The 20,161-nt window shown below is 35.1% G+C and overlaps 2 protein-coding genes and 1 long non-coding RNA gene across 5 annotated transcripts; 1 reads left to right on the top strand and 2 right to left on the bottom strand.

The window, feature by feature from the left end:
* Positions 1 to 2,251: 2,251 nt before the first annotated feature.
* LOC109788426 (TOM1-like protein 6) lies at positions 2,252 to 7,864 on the bottom strand. Its single transcript, XM_083073744.1, has 10 exons — positions 7,836 to 7,864; positions 7,565 to 7,735; positions 6,983 to 7,061; positions 6,732 to 6,830; positions 5,479 to 5,592; positions 4,760 to 4,923; positions 4,565 to 4,646; positions 4,393 to 4,478; positions 3,992 to 4,278; positions 2,252 to 3,595 (listed from the first exon to the last, which is right to left on the bottom strand). The coding sequence occupies exons 1-10, from the start codon at positions 7,862 to 7,864 to the stop codon at positions 2,481 to 2,483; spliced, it is 2,226 nt and encodes a 741-aa protein (XP_082929870.1). The 3' UTR covers positions 2,252 to 2,480.
* A 1,992-nt stretch (positions 7,865 to 9,856) lies between these two features.
* On the top strand, positions 9,857 to 19,789 carry LOC109788425 (regulatory-associated protein of TOR 1). Of its 3 annotated transcripts, none has more exons than XR_003802986.2 (10): positions 9,858 to 10,527; positions 12,264 to 12,366; positions 12,871 to 12,953; positions 13,036 to 13,194; positions 14,035 to 14,151; positions 14,282 to 14,439; positions 14,871 to 14,962; positions 17,769 to 17,854; positions 18,109 to 18,191; positions 18,333 to 19,789. XR_003802986.2 is itself a non-coding variant. In XM_029269250.2 (8 exons), the coding sequence occupies exons 1-8, from the start codon at positions 10,051 to 10,053 to the stop codon at positions 15,229 to 15,231; spliced, it is 1,326 nt and encodes a 441-aa protein (XP_029125083.2). In that variant the 5' UTR covers positions 9,857 to 10,050; the 3' UTR covers positions 15,232 to 15,891. The 3 variants fall into 3 exon arrangements, 1 of the variants encoding a protein (XP_029125083.2); XR_003802985.2 differs by having other exon boundaries at positions 14,871 to 15,025; XM_029269250.2 differs by lacking the exons at positions 17,769 to 17,854; positions 18,109 to 18,191; positions 18,333 to 19,789 and adding an exon at positions 15,158 to 15,891 and having other exon boundaries at positions 9,857 to 10,527; positions 14,871 to 15,025.
* LOC114915110 (uncharacterized) lies at positions 17,065 to 19,542 on the bottom strand. The gene is made up of 2 exons (XR_014433328.1): positions 19,195 to 19,542; positions 17,065 to 19,108 (listed from the first exon to the last, which is right to left on the bottom strand). It is a non-coding gene; the product is annotated as an uncharacterized LOC114915110 (long non-coding RNA).
* Positions 19,790 to 20,161: the final 372 nt, after the last annotated feature.

Genomic DNA, 20,161 nt, shown 5'->3' with positions numbered 1-20,161 from the left:
AAAAGTGGACTGAGTTGGGTTGACTCATTTTTAAAGTGGGTCAAGGTGGGCCAGCCTACATGGGCCAGACTGGCACGTTTTGACAGCTCTAATTAGGAATATTCACAACAGGCAAGCCAGAAACATTTTTTTCTTGATAAATAATTTAATCCAAAAAAATGAAAGTGTCCAAAGTGTATATGCCATAACCAATTATCATTAGGAATAACAGAACTCAAGAAAAAGAACTTTTCATGACAAATTTTCAAAGGGAATAGATGATTGGGAGCCTTCTTTACCTTAGCAATAAATCTTTCATTTTTGTCTATCAACATGCAATATCCATGATGAATTTGCATGTTGTAACCTTTGTTTGATTGTTGTTCCATACTCAACAAATTGTGATGAATACCAAGAGCATAGAAAACATTAGAGATAAAATTTTATGAACCATTTTTCAATTTTATAGCAATTTAGCCTTTCCCCTAAATATGAATGTTTATGTTGTTTCCAAATTTTACAATAGATTTTACTATTTCATTTAGAGAAGAAAATAAATCATTTTTTTCACACATATGATTACTACATCCAGTATTCTGATACCAAATTTTTCCATCCTCAAAAAATGTATTTGTTAAAAATAAACTTTGTACATTATAAGAACTCTCATTAATATTTTCATGACTTTCTGTTACATTTGCCTATTATTTAAATCTACAATTTGTAACTCTACGCTCAAACATTCCACATTAGAAGTAATTAAAATTTGGTTTTTGTTGGTAGTTATTACTATATCCTCTTCATCGGTTGGTAGAGTCAAAATTATTTCCACCTCTTCCTTAGTTGAATGATACAAAATTATTATCTCATCCTTGTGAAATTTTGACGTCCTTACCTCTAAATTTTCCTCGTCCTCTTTCTCCATTGTTGTAATTATTATGACATCTACTTTTTACGCTTTGACATATTTTAGCTACATTGTTGAGATTCACTTGACTTTTTAACGATTCTTCATTTCCTTTTTATGTCTTTCCCAAGATTTTGCTTACACGACTTTCAATGTTTCTCTGCAACTCTACTATAGTCATGATGTCTATGTCGTGGGACTCAATTATTGTAGTTGTCACCACATGATCAAACTTCATCGAGATCATCCAAAGAATTTTCTCCACCACTTTACTATCAAAAATATTTTCTCCATACACTTTCATCTTATTAACGACATTTGTAACACATGAAAATATTCTTTAATGGATTTAGAATTTGACATTTCATATCTTTCATATTCCCTTCGTAGAGATTACAGCTTGGATTTCTAAGCCTTCTTTACTCCTTTATATGATAACTTCAAAATATTTCATACTTTTTTAGGAGTTTTGACATTTGCAATTTGGCCAAAAAAAGAATAATCTACTCCTTGGTAAATCTGTGATAGCGCCAACTGGTCTCTCCTCCTAACAATATCATCAACTCCTTCTAATCCTGGTTCAACAAAACTCCAAATACTATAGCTCTCAAATGTGTAGTCATCAAAGTTTCACAATAAATAAAATTTAACTTCTCAACTAATTTAGTACGAGACTAAATAACATTGTAATTGGTGATCATATTTCTTAAAAACATAATTATATATATTTTTTTTTTGGCAAAGTGAGAATCTTGTTATTCCACACACAATCAAAATATTTTTTTCACTCACATTACTACCAGACTCTCAAACTCTAATGCCAATTGTTATCACTAGGACAACAACTAATTCACACACATTCACGTAGCGGAACAAAATTGAGAGAGGTAGAGTATTTATTCTATAACTCAGTAAGATTCACTTTGCTTCCCTCAAAATGATACATTCTTCTTACAATACATTCGCTGCCTTTTTATAGGCAATTACAAAGTATTAATCTATTAATAAAATACTTATGCTTAAGGGAGAAAACTATGACGGCGAACAATTAGTTGTTCGATCTTAATAAAAATCAAATATTGTAATACTTAAGAATTATGCAAACATGCTGTCATGCGGTGACTTTTGAATACGACTTGATTTAATATTATTTTTCTGACACAATCCAGAATTCAATTTACATACATTATTTCGATGCAATGAATCCAAATTTGGCCGTGTTGTTCAAAATTTGCATCAGACGTACCAATAAGTACGGATTTGTCTGATATAACTACATGTTAGGTGTATGTTCTTGATAACTAAAAGTAATGACGTTGGCCCGTGTCTGCATTTTAAGTGCCATTTATAGTGGTCAGCGATCAATGAACACCAGAAAGAGAAGCACTACCAGAAAACCTTACATGAAAGAATGTTCAAAGTCTTGTGTCGTCTGAGGTAACACTCAAACTAATGACTTTATGATCTACTCAAATAGGAAGGAGCACTAGTATCAATCTAAAGAACTTACATAAGATGCAAATGAGAAGCTAATAATACTGCTGGTCCCATTTTTTACAGCATATCAACACATTTTTACACATGAATAAAAACTTCACTTGCGCCCCCCAACCATGCCAGGTCCCATTGACCCTGACAAGCTGGATGATGTGCCACTGCTGGTCATCTTTACCCTTCCATCTGTGTTTCCAAAAACATTCAGATCTTCAAATAACCTGTAAGACGGAACGAAAGGCCTTTGTCCAGTTGCACTTGTTGGGTTCCTCACTCCAGAAGGCCTAACCCCTGGTGCAGATGTATAAGATGCTGTTGTGCTGCCTTGAGGAGATGAAATCACATTTGTAGCAGTTGAGTGGTTTTGATAGTTGGCATATCCAGGTGTAGCAGCCAATGGTGGGGGAGGATATCTCGAAGGATATTGAACATGTTGATTCGGTTGCGATTGAGGTTGCTGAGCATGCGCAGGTTGGTGCTGATACTGTAACTGAAGCTGGGGTTGAGACTGTGGTGGTTGGTGCTGTGGCTGATACTGTAGTGGTTGGGGTTCATTAGGAGGTTGCAAATGCTGTTGAGGAGGGCTATATTGATGATGTTGAGGTTGTGGTTGCAATGCACCTGGGGGTTGTGATTGCAATGGTTCAGACTGTGGATGGGTCGATTGATGAAGCGGTGCTTGTTTGGATTCATAATGCGTATGTAATTGTCGAGCTGAGGGTGGGGTTGGAGGTTGGGATTGAGATTGAAACGTCTGTTGTTGAGATTGATACGTCTGTTGTTGAGGCTGGGTTTGAAATTCTGACTTAGGTTGAGTTTGAGCCCAAGGAACAACGTAACTGTTGTATGCCAAATTTCCCGGATATGTTTGGGAAGCATAAGAATACCCTTCTGTTCCAGATGGAACGGGTCTCTGATGAATGCCTTGGCTAGAGCCTGATGGTTCATAAGTTGTCTGTGGAGATGGTTCATAAGTTGTCTGTGGCGGTGGTTCATAAGTTGTCTGTGACGACGGTGACATTGACAATGTGATACTCAGTAAGTCAATAATGTCCTGGTCCTTTGCAGCGCTAATTGGAGCAGGTGGGTCAGAAAGAACTAAGGCATTGGATGGGACTGAGGTTGAGGGGTCTGGCACATTTGGAGTTGACCCAGAATTTTCACTGGATCCAGTTGTAGCATCTTTTGAAGTTACTGGCTGTGCCTTAGAATGCCAGTAATAGTAGTAAAGAGTTCAATATTGAAGAAAAATTTACTGTCATAATAGAACAATTTCATTACTCATGACCTGCAATACATGTTGACATACAAATTCACATGAAATTCTCGATAAAATAATTAAGGGCTTAAAATAAAGATTTGTGCTTGAAAATATAGGTACAATGAAATAGCATAAAAATGTTAAGTATAAAAATGAAAAGAAATGCTTTATGCAATGAACAGATGTTACAGATCTAAATGCATACAACAGACATTCTAAACTAGTAGTATTTTTAGTTAAGTTATACTTCCTAATGTCATATGCAAGTATGATTGAAAAGAAAAAACGTGTTTCCAAAACCATGAGCACTGAAATATCAATTTAAGATATAGTATCAGTTCTAAGTGACCTCCGAGCTTGCTGCGCAAATTCATCTTCTTCCTCTTCATCACTCTGGCTCCTGTTTTCAGTAAAGACTATGGCTGAAGAGCTAGCTTTAGGTGTCGAAGCAGACTCGACAGGGCTGGAGCTCTTTACATCAGATTGATCGACACTAGAGTGAACTTCAGTTGACACAGTGCTGGAACTTGCACCTTGAATTGGAAATGAAGTACCAGAAGCAATTGCATCATGCCTTGCAAGCAAACTTTGAATACTATCATTTAATTCGAGGCCTCTTCCAAGAAGATCCTCATCCCTATGACAAAACCATGATGATATCAAAGATTATTCAACATAACTGGACAGACATCACAAAGTAATAAACATATATCTGGGAATATGCCACATGGAATAGCTGAGTGGAACTAACCCAGTTGTTGTTAGCATCTGCATCAATTTTTTCTGGTTTGTCCGACAGCGATCAACAAGATCAATAATGACTTCGTCTCTTACAGCCTACAAAGCATAATAACCATACATTTAATCATTTTATTTGGTAGTAAGGATGATTCAAGAAGGCCAAGCAATACAGTTTAACTTACCGCCCGATCACTAGGATTCACAGCCTGTAACATGTCACTCAAAGGGTCCAAAACATGTTGCATGGACTCCAAACTTGAAAAACTAAGTATTTCAAGGAAAGTTAGCAAAAATGCAAATTTGGTAGCAATTGAAGTTCTGTGACACAAAGGGCAAGAGGAATCAAAAGTGAGCATGAAAAAAAAGTTTGAGTTCACCTTAAGCTTTCTATCTCTGTTGCCATGGTTTCATCAAGTGTTTTTGATGAAGTGCTAGGCATCCCATATCCAGCTTGCATATTTCTTAAATTTGGATGGGTAGGAGGTGGTGTAAATATTGGAGCTGCATCTGGTGAACGCTTTGGAAAAACTACTCCAGTTCGCTGCAAATATATGATCCAACACAATATTATGATGAAATGATCTGATGAGATGATCATTGAATTATTAGTCAGATGTGACTATGGGTTACAGATATCAATGCAATCTTCCTGTAATTAAAATGTAAATTTAAAACAAATGATGCTGGTTGGCTTTTGCCAGGGGACAATTCTCACATCCAGGTTTTGATTGGAAAAAGTATGTGAACCATAAAATTCAACGGTTTGTCACAAAAGTTTTTCAAGAACATAAGACTTCTGTGCAAAATATTTATACAAATACTTTTAAGGTGCCAAATTTAGTAGCAAAATACAAATTTGTATACATGTTACAGAAAAAAAAAGTAAAAAGTGTCTTCTTAAAATTTGTAAAAGTCAAATCTCGTCCTTAAAAATAAAATGGACAGAATGGACTATCAATTACATAATATCCACAAATGTCAAGTGAATATGATTTTGAAAATCAAGCATCCCAGTTTGCACGTGCAACCATCAATATAGAGATGGATAAAAACCATTCAAGAAATCTTATTATTGAGTAGACAACAGCATACTTACCCTTAATTCCTCATATGCCCAAAAGTACTGAGGATATTTACCACCTGGTCCCCCGAATGCCTCTTGCCATGAGTCCAGCAACACTAAAATTTTATCCCTCACTTGCATATCTGCCTAAATCATCATCACATGTATTTCACGTTAGATGAGACAGATAGAACCCAACAAAATTGTTGAAGACAAAATATGAATTCTTCATTGAATTGGGAAAACATAACTGGAACAAGAAAATAATCTCAAGTACTCCAGAGACCCATTTTTTTTTAAGGAGGTAGTGCTTTTACGTGGGTTTCCTTCTTCCATTGTTTCACTATCATAACAATCTTAATATTTGCCTATCAAAATATGGATGGGTCCATTTGTTCAACTTAACATTAATAACATTTAGGGTTAACTAACAAATCCTAAGGGCATCATCAACTCAACATTATAACATTTTATCAAGAGAGAAATACAACCAAGAGACATTCAACATACAGATAGTTTTGTCCCCATGATCTTGTAACCAATCTAATCTAGGATCATAGCCTAAGTGAACTCTCCGGTGGTCACTAGAACATACTGGTCATTAATGATGTACAGCAGTAGCCACTGGACTTGGTTTGAATATAAATTTAATCAGGCAAAGTGCAGTTAAAACAATTACACCATCAGAATCAATAATATTATAGTACATTAAATCTTCATGTTAGCAATGAACTTTGATACCAACCACTTTCCATAATAGTCCCTAGCATGCCAGTTCAGCAGAGAGAAACAACAATGATTTCAACACTACAAAAAGGATTGCAAGTGCATATGACAGAGTCAATAACTTGATAAACAACATTATCTACTAAATATTTTCTTTCTTTTGAGGCTTGAACTTATAATTTTATTAATATAAAAGACATTAGCAACGACTGAAAGGGAGCCAACAACTAAACATTTTGGTTGAGTTTGTGCACCAAAAAGGTAGAACAATGAACGAACAGATTTGACAGCTGAATCAAATGGCTGAATGGATTACTTATTTAAGAAGATGCAATAACTAATCATTTTTTCTAACAGTAAAACTGCAACAGATATAAAATTTGTTTAGATTCTACGGGAATTCTCCCTCTAAACAATACGACGGACGTATATTCATAATGATCTGAGCTTGTTTATGACAACAAATATCCACAAAGAATGCAATAACAACTTCTTTCAAGCACCAAATACACAAATTAAATCAGAAACACATCTTACGCTTCCAACTAACACCAATTTACCTTCTTCCTTACGATTTTGATCATCTCCTCTAATAAGTTCCGCTCAGCAATCTGAAAGTGCACATAATCACCACAGTTCTTCACCATTGTCTCCAGAAGCTGGGGAGTAGACAACAAGAAACCATAAATCAAGTTCCAAACAAATGAATAGGAAAATTAAGCAATCCAAGAAGGAGGACACAACCACAAAGTACAAAGTACTTGAGGCGAATATTAAAAGGTTAGACCAAAGACCAGTGCCAACAAAGTACCGTGAGAGCAAGTAATTGAACTCTAGAGCTCCTATGTTGTAATCTCTTCTTCACAGCTTTTACCACATCTTTTGGCTGCCTGAAAAATTCAACATGCGGTATTCATCAAATATTCGGTCAAAAGAACAGTCTAAATTTCCCAGAGACTCTATTGAAGGTGTACAAGAGAAAGTTCACAAACAAGGTTGTACTGCTAACAATGAACCCTGGTTTTCTAACAGGAAATTGAGCAGAAATTATTGTTCAATTTTGAGGCCAACAATCATGCATGAAAAAATTTATTAAAAAAATGGAAAGAAATTAATTCAATCAGCGAAAGAGAATAAGCAGTTTCCAAATAATACAATCTCCCCATCCATTTCATCACAAAAAAAAAAAAAAAAAACTTCAAAATAATATTAACAGAAAACAACGACCTGAGCCCCCAAATTTTATCCGATAACAAGAGCAACAAACATGATATTGAAAAGCATAAACATGATAAGCATGTGGCAGTTGATCAAAGTCAACCCCTCAAAATAAAATAAAAGAAAACATAGCACCGAAATTGATATGCTATCTTTTCTTGCAGTTGAAGATTACCAATGATTAGAATTGATGGAATCACATATTTTGATGTTCATGGTCCAATCAGGGCCCATAAGAAGATCGCTGGTCGGCGTCGCCTTCTCTACTGCGACAGTAGCTGAAGAAGAAAAAAAAGAAAAAAAGAAAAAAACAAAAATAATAGAAATGTAAAATAAAAATAATAAACTGAGTTATTTATTATATATTTATAAAAATAAAATTAAGTTTTTTAAAAATGTAATTTTAAATTAAATTTTATGTATTTTTTAAGAGAGGCGCTATGGACCATAGCGACACAGTGTCGCTATGGGCCATAGCGACACATTATAGCTATGGACCATAGCGCCAAGCGTTTGAATTTTTTTTTTTGCAAATAATTACGTTTTATTTTTAATTTTTCGTTTTTATATTTTTAATTAAAAGTAAACAAACTGAATAATTTAAATAAAATTATATTATATTATGTTAAATTTTAAAAAAACTATGGAAAAAATAAGTAAATAAAAAACAAACGTAAAAAATGGAAAAATAGGTGTCGCTATCAGCAGCGACACCATTTTTGTATATTATTTGTTTTTTAAATATTAACATTTCATTTTAAAAACTTAATTTTTATATTTTTAATTAAATAAGTACATAAATAAACAAATTTAATTAAATTTATATTTTCAGTATTTTATTTAATATAATTAAAAATATATTTTCAGTAATTTGTTAATAAATTTAGTTAAAAATAATTAATTGTGTAGTTTAAAGAAAATTTATTGTTTAAGTGTATTAATAATTTTTTTATATGTAAATTTAAAAAAATTGGGCAAAAAATAAGTGAAGGGAAAAAATGTAAAAAAACACAAAAAAATGAATTACAAAATAAATTTAAAATTTTTTTTGGTAAAATAAATATGGAGAAAAAAATGACCCAATAAACAAAAGAAACAAAAATTTTGAAAAAAAAAAAAACTGAACTAGAAAAAAATGAAAAACTAAAAACAAAAAAAAAAGGCTGATGTCGCTATGGGCCATAGCCACTCTAGGTAAAAAAAAAACGAGAATTTTGAAAAAAAAAGCTAGTGTCGCTATGGGCCATAGCGACATTGTGTCGCTATAGCCCATAGGGACACCGATTTTTTTTTTTTTTTTTTTCAAAATTTTCATTTTTTTGGGATATTGGGTTTTTTTCTCTCCAGATTTACTGTACTAATTTTTTTTTCTAAAAATTATTTTGTAATTCATTTTTTTTTGTGTTTTTTATTATTTCCATTTATATAAATAAATTCTGTCCCTAGAAAAAATTTATTTTTTTCATTTTTTATTATACACTATACAAAATTTTTAAATAAAATATATCTGTTAAAAATTATTATATACTCAACATTCCAGTAAATTATTTTACAAAAATTTATTTAATTCCAATAAATTATTTTTTTAAAATTATTAACTTAGTTTCTTTTTTTCAAATTTTAATTTATATTATCAATTTCATATAAATTTATATTTATAAATTTATTATTTCTGTAATTTATTTATTTTATACATGTTTTTTTTTTCTTTTTATCTATTTAAATATTTATAAAAGTGGCGCTATAGCCTATAGCGACACGGTGTCGCTATAGCCTATAGCGACACGGTGTCACTATAGATCATAACGCCACTCTTTTTGATGTTTTTATTTTTATTTTTATATATTTGTTTAATATAAATTTTATTTTATATATTTATAGTTCAAGTAATTTTATTTCTTTTTATTGTTTAAGTGTATTAATAATTTTTTTATATGTTAATTAAAAAATACTAAACCAAAATACGTAATTAAAAAAAATGAAAAAAAAAGTAGTATTGCTATGGACGCTGACACTTTTTTTTTTAAATTATTAACTTAATTAATTTTTTTCCAGATTTTAATTTATTTTATGATTTTCATATAAATTTATATTTATATAATTATCTTTTCTATTTTTTTTTTCTTTATGTTATATATATATTTTTCTTTTTTTTATCATTTTTAATTTTTAATTGGGTGGCGCTATGGGCTATAGCGACACAGTGTCGCTATAGGCTATAATGCCACTTTCACAAATTATTTTTTTTAAAATTATTTACTTATAGTAAAATTATTTTTTTTATATTAAATATTTGACACTGTAAGCTATAATGACTTCAATAGAACTGTTTTGTGTCGCTATAAATTATAAAAATGCCACGTGTCACTGATATCGTTAAGGTCCATTGCTACTGTTAAAAAGTGTTCCAAAAGTATATATTGTTTAAAAGTAACCCCATTTACGTAATTAAGTTGGGCAACTGCCCCAATGATCAATCACCCCTGAAACATGGGTTCACAAATTACAACTTATCATCTATCACATAAAACTGGGAAGAAATAAAATGTATATATCATGTATTACTAAGTGTCACAAATATGCTGTGACAATCACCATCTTCACATTCCTGGCTCTGCGAAAACGTAGGGTTCTCGCCACGTCAAAACCCTCTGCTATTCCATGGACGATCACCGAGGAGGGTTTCCGATTTGGATGGCATTGGGAGATTTCATGGCCTCTCGCTTTTCCCAATCCACCGTTCCCGGCGTTCCCAGCCAGAGCCACCACGACGATTCTACCTCCTCCTCCTCCTCCTCCTCCGCCGCCGCCGCCACCACCAATGACGACGCCGACTTCGCCAACCGCCGCGACTCCGAAGCCGCCATCGCCAGTAGCTGCGGCAACTACACCGGTAATGCCGCCACCAGCATGGCGTATCTGCCGCAGACCGTCGTCCTCTGCGAGCTCCGCCATGACGCCTTCGAGCCCGCCGTCCCCGCTGGCTCCTCCGGCAGCGGCCTAGTCTCCAAGTGGCGACCTAAGGACAGGGTGAGTTTCAATTTCATCTGCGAGCTCCGCCATGACGCCTTCGAGCCCGCCGTCCCCGCTGGCTCCTCCGGCAGCGGCCTAGTCTCCAAGTGGCGACCTAAGGACAGGGTGAGTTTCAATTTCAGTCACTGGAGAGTTTGATTCGGTTGTTAAATGTTAACCTTGTTATCTGAATTTCGCTGTGTTCAATCGATGCTTTGCGATTTGATTTACTGTGCCAGTGGAAAGTAGTGTGAATCCTGTGCCACGTGTTCTGCGTAAAAGGGGTTTGGAAAGGGCGTTTAGGTCAATGCAGTGGTGCCAGTGGTGAATGCTTTTGTAATGTTATTACTTATTAACGACATTTTGAGGATGTAAAACCTTTGACCTGTTGAACATGAACATTTTTCCAAGATGGGCTTGAATCCTCTCAAGTGCAAAAAGTAAAATGCTGAGCCGTAATTCAGTGAGTTAGTGCAAAGAGTAAAGTTTTGTGATATCCGTGGGTTTTAACACAGCTTTTTACTTTACCCTCTGGAATGCACTTTATACTTTAGCAGATCTCTGATCTCAATAAGCATGATACTTGCAATGCGGGAGTTTTCTTCTATTAATTCTGAACTTGGTGTTTGTGGAGTTCTTGTTAGGCGAAAGAGCCAACCATGAAATGGATAAATTATCCTTGACTTTGCTAGACTGAATTAGTGATTTCTGAACGGAGGTGGGGGAAATATTGTTTTCATTTGCGTCTTTAGGGTAATAGGTCTTGTGTAAACCCTGGTAGTTCGCATTAGGAAGTAGGTTGTTTAGATGAATTGGAGGTTGCTAGCTTCTTCCATTTGCAATGGGTTGGAAGTTGGTTGACCCTTGACGGAGGTAGATTAGAAATATAAGCATGTAAACTTAACTATATATGTTTTTTCTTTTTGTGAAAACTGGTTATTTAAATTCCAACTCTCATTAAAAACGTGAAATAAGCAAATCTCACTTCCGCCTAGTCTGATTGTATCCACTAGAAATTTTGTTTTAGTAGTTTTCTATTGCCAATGATCTTTAATTATTCTCTTCGGTGCTCTTCCTTTTTACAAATAGTGCGATTGTTTTTTTGCAAAAAAATTGAGGATTCTTTTGATATGAACCTAGAGGGATGGATTCATTTTACGGATCTATCTAGGCTGGAATCAATTTTTTTTTTCCCAGTTGGATTCACATCAAAATTTGACACATCAAAAGAAGAAAATGTAATGTTAGAGTTGTCATCTTCCTCTCTATGTTTCTCACAGTTAATGTTCTGCAATTGTTGGTTGCATGGAAGTTCCATATACTCTGGCTGACTGACATTTAATTTTTTTGAAATGTCTTAGTACCATACTGAATTTAACTTGAGATTGAAATAGGAAGAATGAGATTGTTCTCCATTTCACCTCAGTAAAACATCATATTTCTTTCTGCATTTGAATAACTTAACATGACGAAGTGAGAAATGTTGTGAATCACAATGGCTTTATGGTGACATTGATTGGCTAGAATGACTGTTTTAAGTGCTATGGTTTATTTTTCTTTTATTTTTTTCACCATTGGTTCTTTTTTTGGGTTGAGGGGTCTTGGGGTGGGCTCATATCATCTAAAAGATAATTTTTCTCCCCATTGATTAAGGATTTCTTTATTAGTAATCTACCTTTACAAAGGATTTTGTTAGTTATACTGACTTTTCACATTTTTTTTTCCTAATCAGAATAATTTTCATTCAAAGTATCTGTTTTTTTCCCTCTAACATGTTCTAATGACTGTTTCTTAAAGATGTTTATATATTGTATCTTTGGCAAGAAGAATGCTCTGTTTTGACTCCTAATTTTGTGGAGGAGATGAAGACAGGATGTGTAGCTCTAGTATTATGTTTAAACATTAGTGTTGATCCACCAGATGTAATAAAGATATCCCCTTGTGCCAGAATGGAGTGCTGGATAGGTCTCTTGTTACCTTTCTAATCTCGTGTATTTTAATTTTTTGTTTTATGTGGTCTGTACTCTTTAGTTACTTGATGGATTTGAGTGTTTTTTGCACCTTTTTGTTCTCTAAATGTTTGGAAATAACCTTGCGTTTCTTAATAATATTATATACGTATTTTGGTTATTAACTGTTTGTTTTTACATGTTCGTATTGCTATCAATCCAAAGCAATTGTAAAATGTGTGTGTGTTTTTATTTTTTATTTTTATTTTTTTTGCAGTAAAACATGTAGTGTGCTGTTCTGCATTTATTTCTTATGGTTGGACTCTTTGATTCATTCTTGTTTTGTTCAACTTTTTCGACACCATTAACTTTTAGATCCCCAGCCAAATTATTTAGAGTTAATTGTGGCTTGGTGAACCAAAAATGAGATGAATTGATTATGTAGAGTCCTTGTGAAGTATGCTTGCAACAATGGTTATGGTGCGAACAGCTTTTGATCTTACCTGTTTCAATGCTGCAGATCCTTTTTCTATGGCACCACAAAAGGCATTGGAATCAATTGGAAAAACTTTGAGCAGTCAGTATGACAGTTGGCAACCAAAGGTGGCAATGTTTAGCAAGCTAACCTCATTTTCATGTTACCTTTGAAATTGATTTTCAGTTAACCTTGTTGACATGTTTTCAGGCCTGCTATAAATGTCAACTTGATCTGACAGTGGATGAGGTGAAGAAGCTTTGCACCACGAGTCGTAGATATGCAAAGTCAGAAAGAGTTTTATTTCATTACAATGGGCATGTTGTGCCGAAGTCAACTCCCAATGGTGAAATTTGGGTCTTCAATAAGGTCAATGTTCTTTCTTTTTTGTTCTTAAAGAGAGTTATTTGATAAATCAAATGTTGTTTTCTTCATACTGACAATGTAGGACAAGTTGACTAGGAAGTGTGTGTGTATAGATAGATTGCCACCTCTTACAAATATGCTGTGTTGAAAAATATGTAAAATATGAAAATGGGTGAATAGAAAATTAGTGATTATTAAAATGTGTAAAATCCAAGAATAGAAGGAAAATTGGATCGCTGATGTATGGGATGGAAATGGTAATGAATATGTTGGAAAGCCACTGTAGCTGCAGTCATTCCTTACGTGCCTTAGTTGTGGCCGCTTTGAGAGATGCCTTAATTGCAACTTCAAAGGGTGGTGGTTTAGTCCTCTACATCAACTAAAGATATGGCTTAATTAGAATTTATAAAGCTTGGGCTGTCCTCACAGTATCATCCGAATTTGAAGGTTTAGTTAGGCCCTAAGGCCAAATTCTAAGAGAGATATTTTAGCCCAAGCATGATGAGTACAATGTATTTTAACCATTTTACTTGTTATACTGCTTATTTTGCTCTTGTTTTCTTCAACAAGCACAATATAGATGGGGAGGGATATATTAAATAATCATAAAATGAAAGGCATGAAATAACAATAAAAAATAGGGGCAGATTGTTCTGTGGATGAGAGCTAGAGTTGATTATATTATTATACTGGAAAAGGGAAAATTTTAATGCTCCTGATTAGTTTAATTCTGGCTACTAGATACCATGGATTCCTATTGAGTAAAATGACCTCAGTTACAATATCATGATGAAAAGAGCTTCATGACATTCTTATTCTCATTCTTCGTCATATCTTGTTCAGAGTTACACGCAGTATATCCCCTTAGCTATCAATGAACTCGATTCGTGGCTGAAGACCCCATCAATTTATGTTTTTGATTGCTCTGCGGCTGGGTTGATTGTAAATTCCTTCATTGAGGTATCTGCTCAAAACTGTGTTAGTGTGTTATTATATACTGTATAAAGAAAACTGAAAATATATTGGTACTGATTTTGTCTTGTATGTAATTTTGACTGCCAAATTTGTTGCTGGACTTGTTATTGATAAGCTTCATAAATGGAGTGCTTCCAACTCCTCTGTGTCCCAAAGGGATTGCATTCTGCTTGCAGCATGTGAAGCACACGAGACTTTGCCTCAGAGTGCAGAATTCCTGGCTGATGTGTTTACATCTTGCCTTACAACACCTATAAAGATGGCATTGCGATGGTGAAGCTTCTCTCATTAATACCTGCTTAGTTTATGCTGTTCAGAAGGTTTTATATATTAAACACTCAAAGGTTTAATGTACCTTGTTATACTGATTATTTTAAACATAATACCAGTATGCATGGATTTTTAAAGCATTTCGCATAGCCATGCACACTTTTGTAACGTGAGTTGTAATTTACCTACCCAATCTTTTGCCTCGCAGTATGTTTTCCATATTGAACCCTTAGTTAACTACTTTTATCTAATATTCATTTTCTCCTGTGATAAAGATGGTTTTTACTATTTAGTTGATTTTATGCTTTACACCTACATTTTCGTTACTAACTTAACTCTTTTCATTTTATCTAATTCCTAAACTTTTAAGTGGTGATAAGTTATATCAGTTAAATGGCTATTAATACTTTTTTGGTGATGTAATTTGTCTCTAGGTTTTGTACTCGTTCCTTATTTTGCGAGTCACTTGATTATTCACTTGTAGACAAGATCCCTGGCCGCCCAAATGACCGAAAGACACTTCTGGGTGAGTTGAATTGGATCTTTACAGCAGTAACTAATACAATTGCCTGGAATGTTCTTCCTTATGGTAGGTCTCAACCCCCATCCTTCTGCTGACTTGCTAAATTACCATGGTGTTTTTCCTTAACTCCAGTTATATAGCAAGCATTTTTAGTTGATATCATTTTATCTTATATTGATAATTTATTTTGTCCTGCAGATCTTTTTCAGAGACTGTTCAGACAGGATTTGCTTGTTGCAAGTTTGTTTCAAAATTTTCTACTTGCTGAGTGAATCATGCGATGTGCAAATTGTTCTCCTGTCTGAAATAAGTCAAATAACAACAATAAAATGTCATAATACAAATCTTAACCATACATAAACAACCAAAAAATCAATGGTATGTGAAGACTTTGAGCCACCACCGGTTTCAGACATCTTGCTCTGAAAATGGTATGTGAATTGTGAATAACACTAACAGACCAAAAAATCAAAAAATGTTAGAGTGACTCACGAAGACAGACGCGGTCGTATGCGGCAGAGATGCGGCGGAGGGAGAGAAAATAGACCCGCGTCCTTCCCAGCAAGAGGACGCGCGTTCGTATGCAGGGGCGTTTGATAGCGGCGGCGTTCGTATGCAGGGGGCGTTTGATTGCGGCGGCGTTCGTATGCAGGGGCGTTTGATTGCGGCGGCGTTCGTAGCGGCAGAGATGCGGGTTCGTAGCGGCGGAGATCAGTGTTCGAACGTTGCGGAGGGAGAAAAACCAGATCAGAAACGTGAGAATGGTGGAGGCATGTCGCGCGAAGGGAAAAATGCTTTCTCACTTACTAACCCTAGGCAAAACGACGTCGTTTTGGGCCATTTAGGGGTGAAAAAAAAAAACTAACCAGACTCGTGGACTCGATCTCAAACTCGCGATTCTGACCGAGTCTACACGAGTCAGACCGAGTCTACCCGAGTCTACCAAAAAACGAGTCTATGAGTGAGTTAACTCGTTTTGCTACCCTAGACTCGTAGACTCGTACGAGTTTACGAATTGACTCGCGAGTTTGACAACCATGATTATGGGTAATGGGATTTTGACTATTCTAAGGTCTTGTCATAGACATTAAATAATTCATATTAGACCAATATAAATGCTCAAAATTAAAGATATTCATTAATATATTTTAATGGTCAAAAGTCATTGAAGGGAACACAACAGAAAGATGAACTTGAAAGGTCTGTTTCAGATTGTGGAGTTTACTGCAAAAAGTAGTTCAGAGCAAGGTTATCAAAAAACCGTTATAACGCCGCTATAACGGTATGGCGGGGCGGTTTTGGGCCTCGCCGCCATTCGCCATCTGCAAAATGGCGTTTTGTGGCGCCGTCCGCCATTTTCGGCATGGCGGCCGCCATTTCCGTTTTGACCCATAACGCTATAAAGGTGATAGCGGACGTAACGGGTCTGGGGCCAGTTTTGGGCTTCAAACTAGGCCCAACAAGTATGCCCTAATGGTTTTAGGGTTGAAGAATGAGAAGCCACGACAGCCACCCACCCAAACGCAGCTCATCTACCTTCAACCAGTCTCCGATGACGTTCCTCTGCCGTCGCCCACCACTCGCCGGTCATCTCTCTGACCGGCGACCTGAACCGCGGTGGTCCACGGCTTCGACGACCTGAACCACAACGCGGGCATGAATAGGACCTATGAAATTCGAAACCATCTTTGATCACTGTCGTTCACCGTCGCCCACCACCCCTTGGTCACGTTTTTGGCCGGCGACCTGAATCGTGGTGGTCTTGCACTCCGGTGAACAACTCCGGCGAGCAACTCCGGCGAGTTAAAACCTAACAGTTTTTTTTTTCTCCAGTTTTAATCCTCCTTTTTCCTTTATTTTTTTCCTACTCCTTTGAATCCTTTCTTCATTTTTAATGAGTTGGTTGCTGCATCTGCAACAAGAATTTTTTTAATCTTAATTCTTCTACTAATTGGGTCAATTTAAATTTCTATTTTTTTTATAAATTCTAAAATAATATTGAGTTCCTATTTTATTATTGTTCCTATTTTATGAAGAGAATGATTATATTGAGGAAGAGGAGGAGAATGATGATGATGAGAAGGATGATTAGATTAGCAAAATGCTTCTTGTACTCTTGTTTTTCTATGTTTTTTGTTGTGTTTTAATCAATTATGTTATGAGACTTAATGAATTATGGTATTGTTGTTATGATATTTAAGTATTTAAGTTGATATTATGTTGCTTTTAATTTAGTTTTGTTACTTGTTATTTATTGTTTTGCTATTTTCTTTGTATATAATATATATAAATATTTTTATTATTAATTTTTTTTTGTCCGCCATGACGTCCGCCATAGGCCGCCATGGCATCCGCCATAGAGTTATAAAGGATTTTTGGCCTCACCGCCATAGACCGTTATCCGCCATCGATAACCTTGGTTCAGAGCCACAATGCTTTGCAGTGTCATAATGACATGCTTTGAACTTCACATATGACCTTTGAAGAACTATGGAGCATAATATGTTATACAATTTTCTTTTAAGAACTATGAAACACAGGAGATCATTTGGGGGTGAGGGGGGGGGGGGGGTATGACAGTACACTTTCATATAGTTTATTGTATATTTCATTATGTAGTTTGTTTTTAGAAGGGGTTAAAGATCTCTGAGCTGGACAACTCCTTGGTTGTTTGCTAGCATATCTTTGAACAGATCTGGTGTTATTTGCTTACAGTATTGTTTTATTCAATCTGTATGCAAGAAACAAAGGAATTCTTTACAAACATTTTATCCTTTGATTTATAAACAAATTTTACTATGTATTTCAGGCTGCATCTCAAGTTCATGGTGGACATTTTGCAGCTGGTTTCGTTGACGGTTCTGTTAGACTTTATGATGTCAGAACACCTGAAATGTAAGCACGGCAGATGAATTTCTACCATCATGATGCAAATAAGGACATGCTTATTGGTTCTCTTTATTGATGTGATTGAATTGAGCAACGTTATTTGTCAGCTTCTATGTTTCGACATGGTTACCTTCATGCATATGAATATTTAGACTTTTCCTTGATGAATACTATATTAAGTTTTATCGTAAAAGTATACACCTTAGGTAGATTTAGATGCCTCTGACTCTGTAATCACTAATGACAATGCTGCTTCTTAGGCTCGTCTGTGGATTAAGGCCTCATACACAGAGTAGAAAAAGTTGTAGGGATTGGCTTTCAACCTGGATTAGACCAAGGAAAGGTAAAAGAACATGTTGCTAGTTTCATGTTTTTTTTCTTCAATGACTTATAATTCTTAGATCTTGGTAGACATTCAGTGATTATGATCTATGAATTTGATAAGTGGATGATGCAATTATGTTACATTCTTGGTTTCCTACAGTATTTAGCCTGGAGGGCGATCAATTTGGCACCATTCGATACTACCCTACCCTAATGGCCCAGAAAATTGGTTCTGTAAAATGCCTCAATTTCCATCCATACCAAGTATTACTTGCTGCAGATGCCTGCGTTAGTATCTATGCTGATGACAACACAGCTTTTTTTCATACTGAAAATACTGAATAAAAAATTACTGACATAATAGAACAATACATGTAGATATACAAACTTACAGGGAATTCTATGATAAAAGAAATAAAGGGCTTATAATAAAGAATGGTGCTTGAAAATATAGGATAGGATAGAATGAAATAACATACAAGTGTTAAGTATAAAAATGCAAATAAATGCTTTATGAAATGAACAGATCTTAATGTATGCAATAGACATTCTTCTAAACTAGCATTTTTTAGGTAAGTTATGCTTCCTAATGTCATATGCAAGTATGATTGAAAAGAAAAAACGTGTTTCCATAACCATGAGCGCTGAAATGCCTCTTGAATTGGAAATGGAGTACCAGAAGCAATTGCATCATGTCTTGCAAGCAAACTTTGAACACTAACATTTAATTTGAGGCCTTATCCAAGAAGCTCCTCATCCCTATGTCAAAACCACGATGATATCAAAGATTATTCAACATAGCTATGGACAGAGTTTGGGTATATGCCACATGGAATAGCTGAGTGGAGCTAATCCAGTGGTTAGCATCTGCATCAATTTTTTCTGGTTTGTCCTACTGCGATCAACAAGATCAATGTTGACTTCATCTTTTACGGCCTACAAAGCATAATAACCAAGCATTTAATCATTTTACTTTGTGGCAAGGATGATTCAAGAAGGCCAAGCGATACAGTTTAACTTACCGCACGATCACTAGGACTCAGCCTGTAACAATTCACTTAGAAGGTCCAAAGCTTGTTGCAAGGACTCCAAACATGACAAACTAAGTATTTCAATGAATGTTAGCTAAAATGCAAATTTGGTAGCAATTGAAGCTCTGTGACACAAAGGGCAAGAGGAAGCTAAAGTGAGCAGGAAAACAAAGGTTGAGTTTACCTTGAGCTTTCTATCTCTGTTGTGCTTGGCATCCCCATATCCAGCTTGGATATTTATTAAATTTGGATGGCTAGGAGGTGTAAATATTGAAGCTGCATCTGGTGAACGCTGTTGGCTGCAATTATATGACCCAATACAGTATTATGATGATATGATCTACTGGACATTGAATTAATACTCAGATGTGACTACAGCGTACATATATCATTGCAATTTTCTATCCTGTAGCTAAAATGTAAATTTAAAACAAACTGGATGACGATGATTGACTTTTGCAAGGGGACAATTCTCACACCCAGGTTTTGATGGAAAAAAGTATGCGAACCCTTAAAATTCACCGATTTGTCGCAAAAGATTTTCAAGATCAAATTAGACTTATGCAAATAATTTTCAGGTGCTAAATTTAGTTACAAAATACAAATTTGTATAGATGTTAAAAAAAGAGTAAAAAGTGTCTTCTTAAAATTTGTAAAAGCCAAATCTCATCCTTAAAAATAAAATGGACCAAATGGATCATCAATTACATAATATCCACAAATGTCACGTGAATATAATTTGAAAATCTAGCATCCCACTAAATCCTAAATTCTAAACCCTAAAACCCTAAACCCTAAACCCTAAACGTGCAACTGTCAATATAGAGATGGATAAAAACCATTCAAGAAATCTTATTGAGTAGACAACTGCATACTTGCCTTTAATTCCTCATATGCCCAAAAGTACTGTGGATATTTACCACCTGGTCCCCCGAGTCGCTCTTGCCACGAGTCTAGC

This window comes from Cajanus cajan, chromosome 4 (assembly GCF_000230855.2).
Source record: "Cajanus cajan strain Asha chromosome 4, NIPB_CcT2T_4, whole genome shotgun sequence".
Taxonomy (NCBI): domain Eukaryota; kingdom Viridiplantae; phylum Streptophyta; class Magnoliopsida; order Fabales; family Fabaceae; genus Cajanus; species Cajanus cajan.
This window is presented reverse-complemented; position numbering and strand designations above follow the sequence as displayed.

What these genes read in the sequence shown, in the direction of transcription:
- LOC109788426 (XM_083073744.1), bottom strand. Translation starts at nt 7,864, where the DNA reads ATGGCCCATAGCGACACTGTGTCGCTATG. An exon ending in TCAAAATCGTAAGGAAGAAG is followed by an intron (nt 5,593 to 6,731) that starts GTAAATTGGTGT and finishes ATGATGATTTAG; the next exon opens with GCAGATATGCAAGTGAGGGA. An exon ending in ATTTGCGCAGCAAGCTCGGA is followed by an intron (nt 3,596 to 3,991) that starts GGTCACTTAGAA and finishes ACTACTATTACT; the next exon opens with GGCATTCTAAGGCACAGCCA.
- LOC109788425 (XM_029269250.2), top strand. Translation starts at nt 10,051, where the DNA reads ATGGACGATCACCGAGGAGGGTTTCCGATTTGGATGGCATTGGGAGAT. An exon ending in CAGAATGGAGTGCTGGATAG is followed by an intron (nt 12,367 to 12,870) that starts GTCTCTTGTTAC and finishes TCAATGCTGCAG; the next exon opens with ATCCTTTTTCTATGGCACCA. An exon ending in CTGGAATGTTCTTCCTTATG is followed by an intron (nt 15,026 to 15,157) that starts GTAGGTCTCAAC and finishes TTTGTCCTGCAG; the next exon opens with ATCTTTTTCAGAGACTGTTC.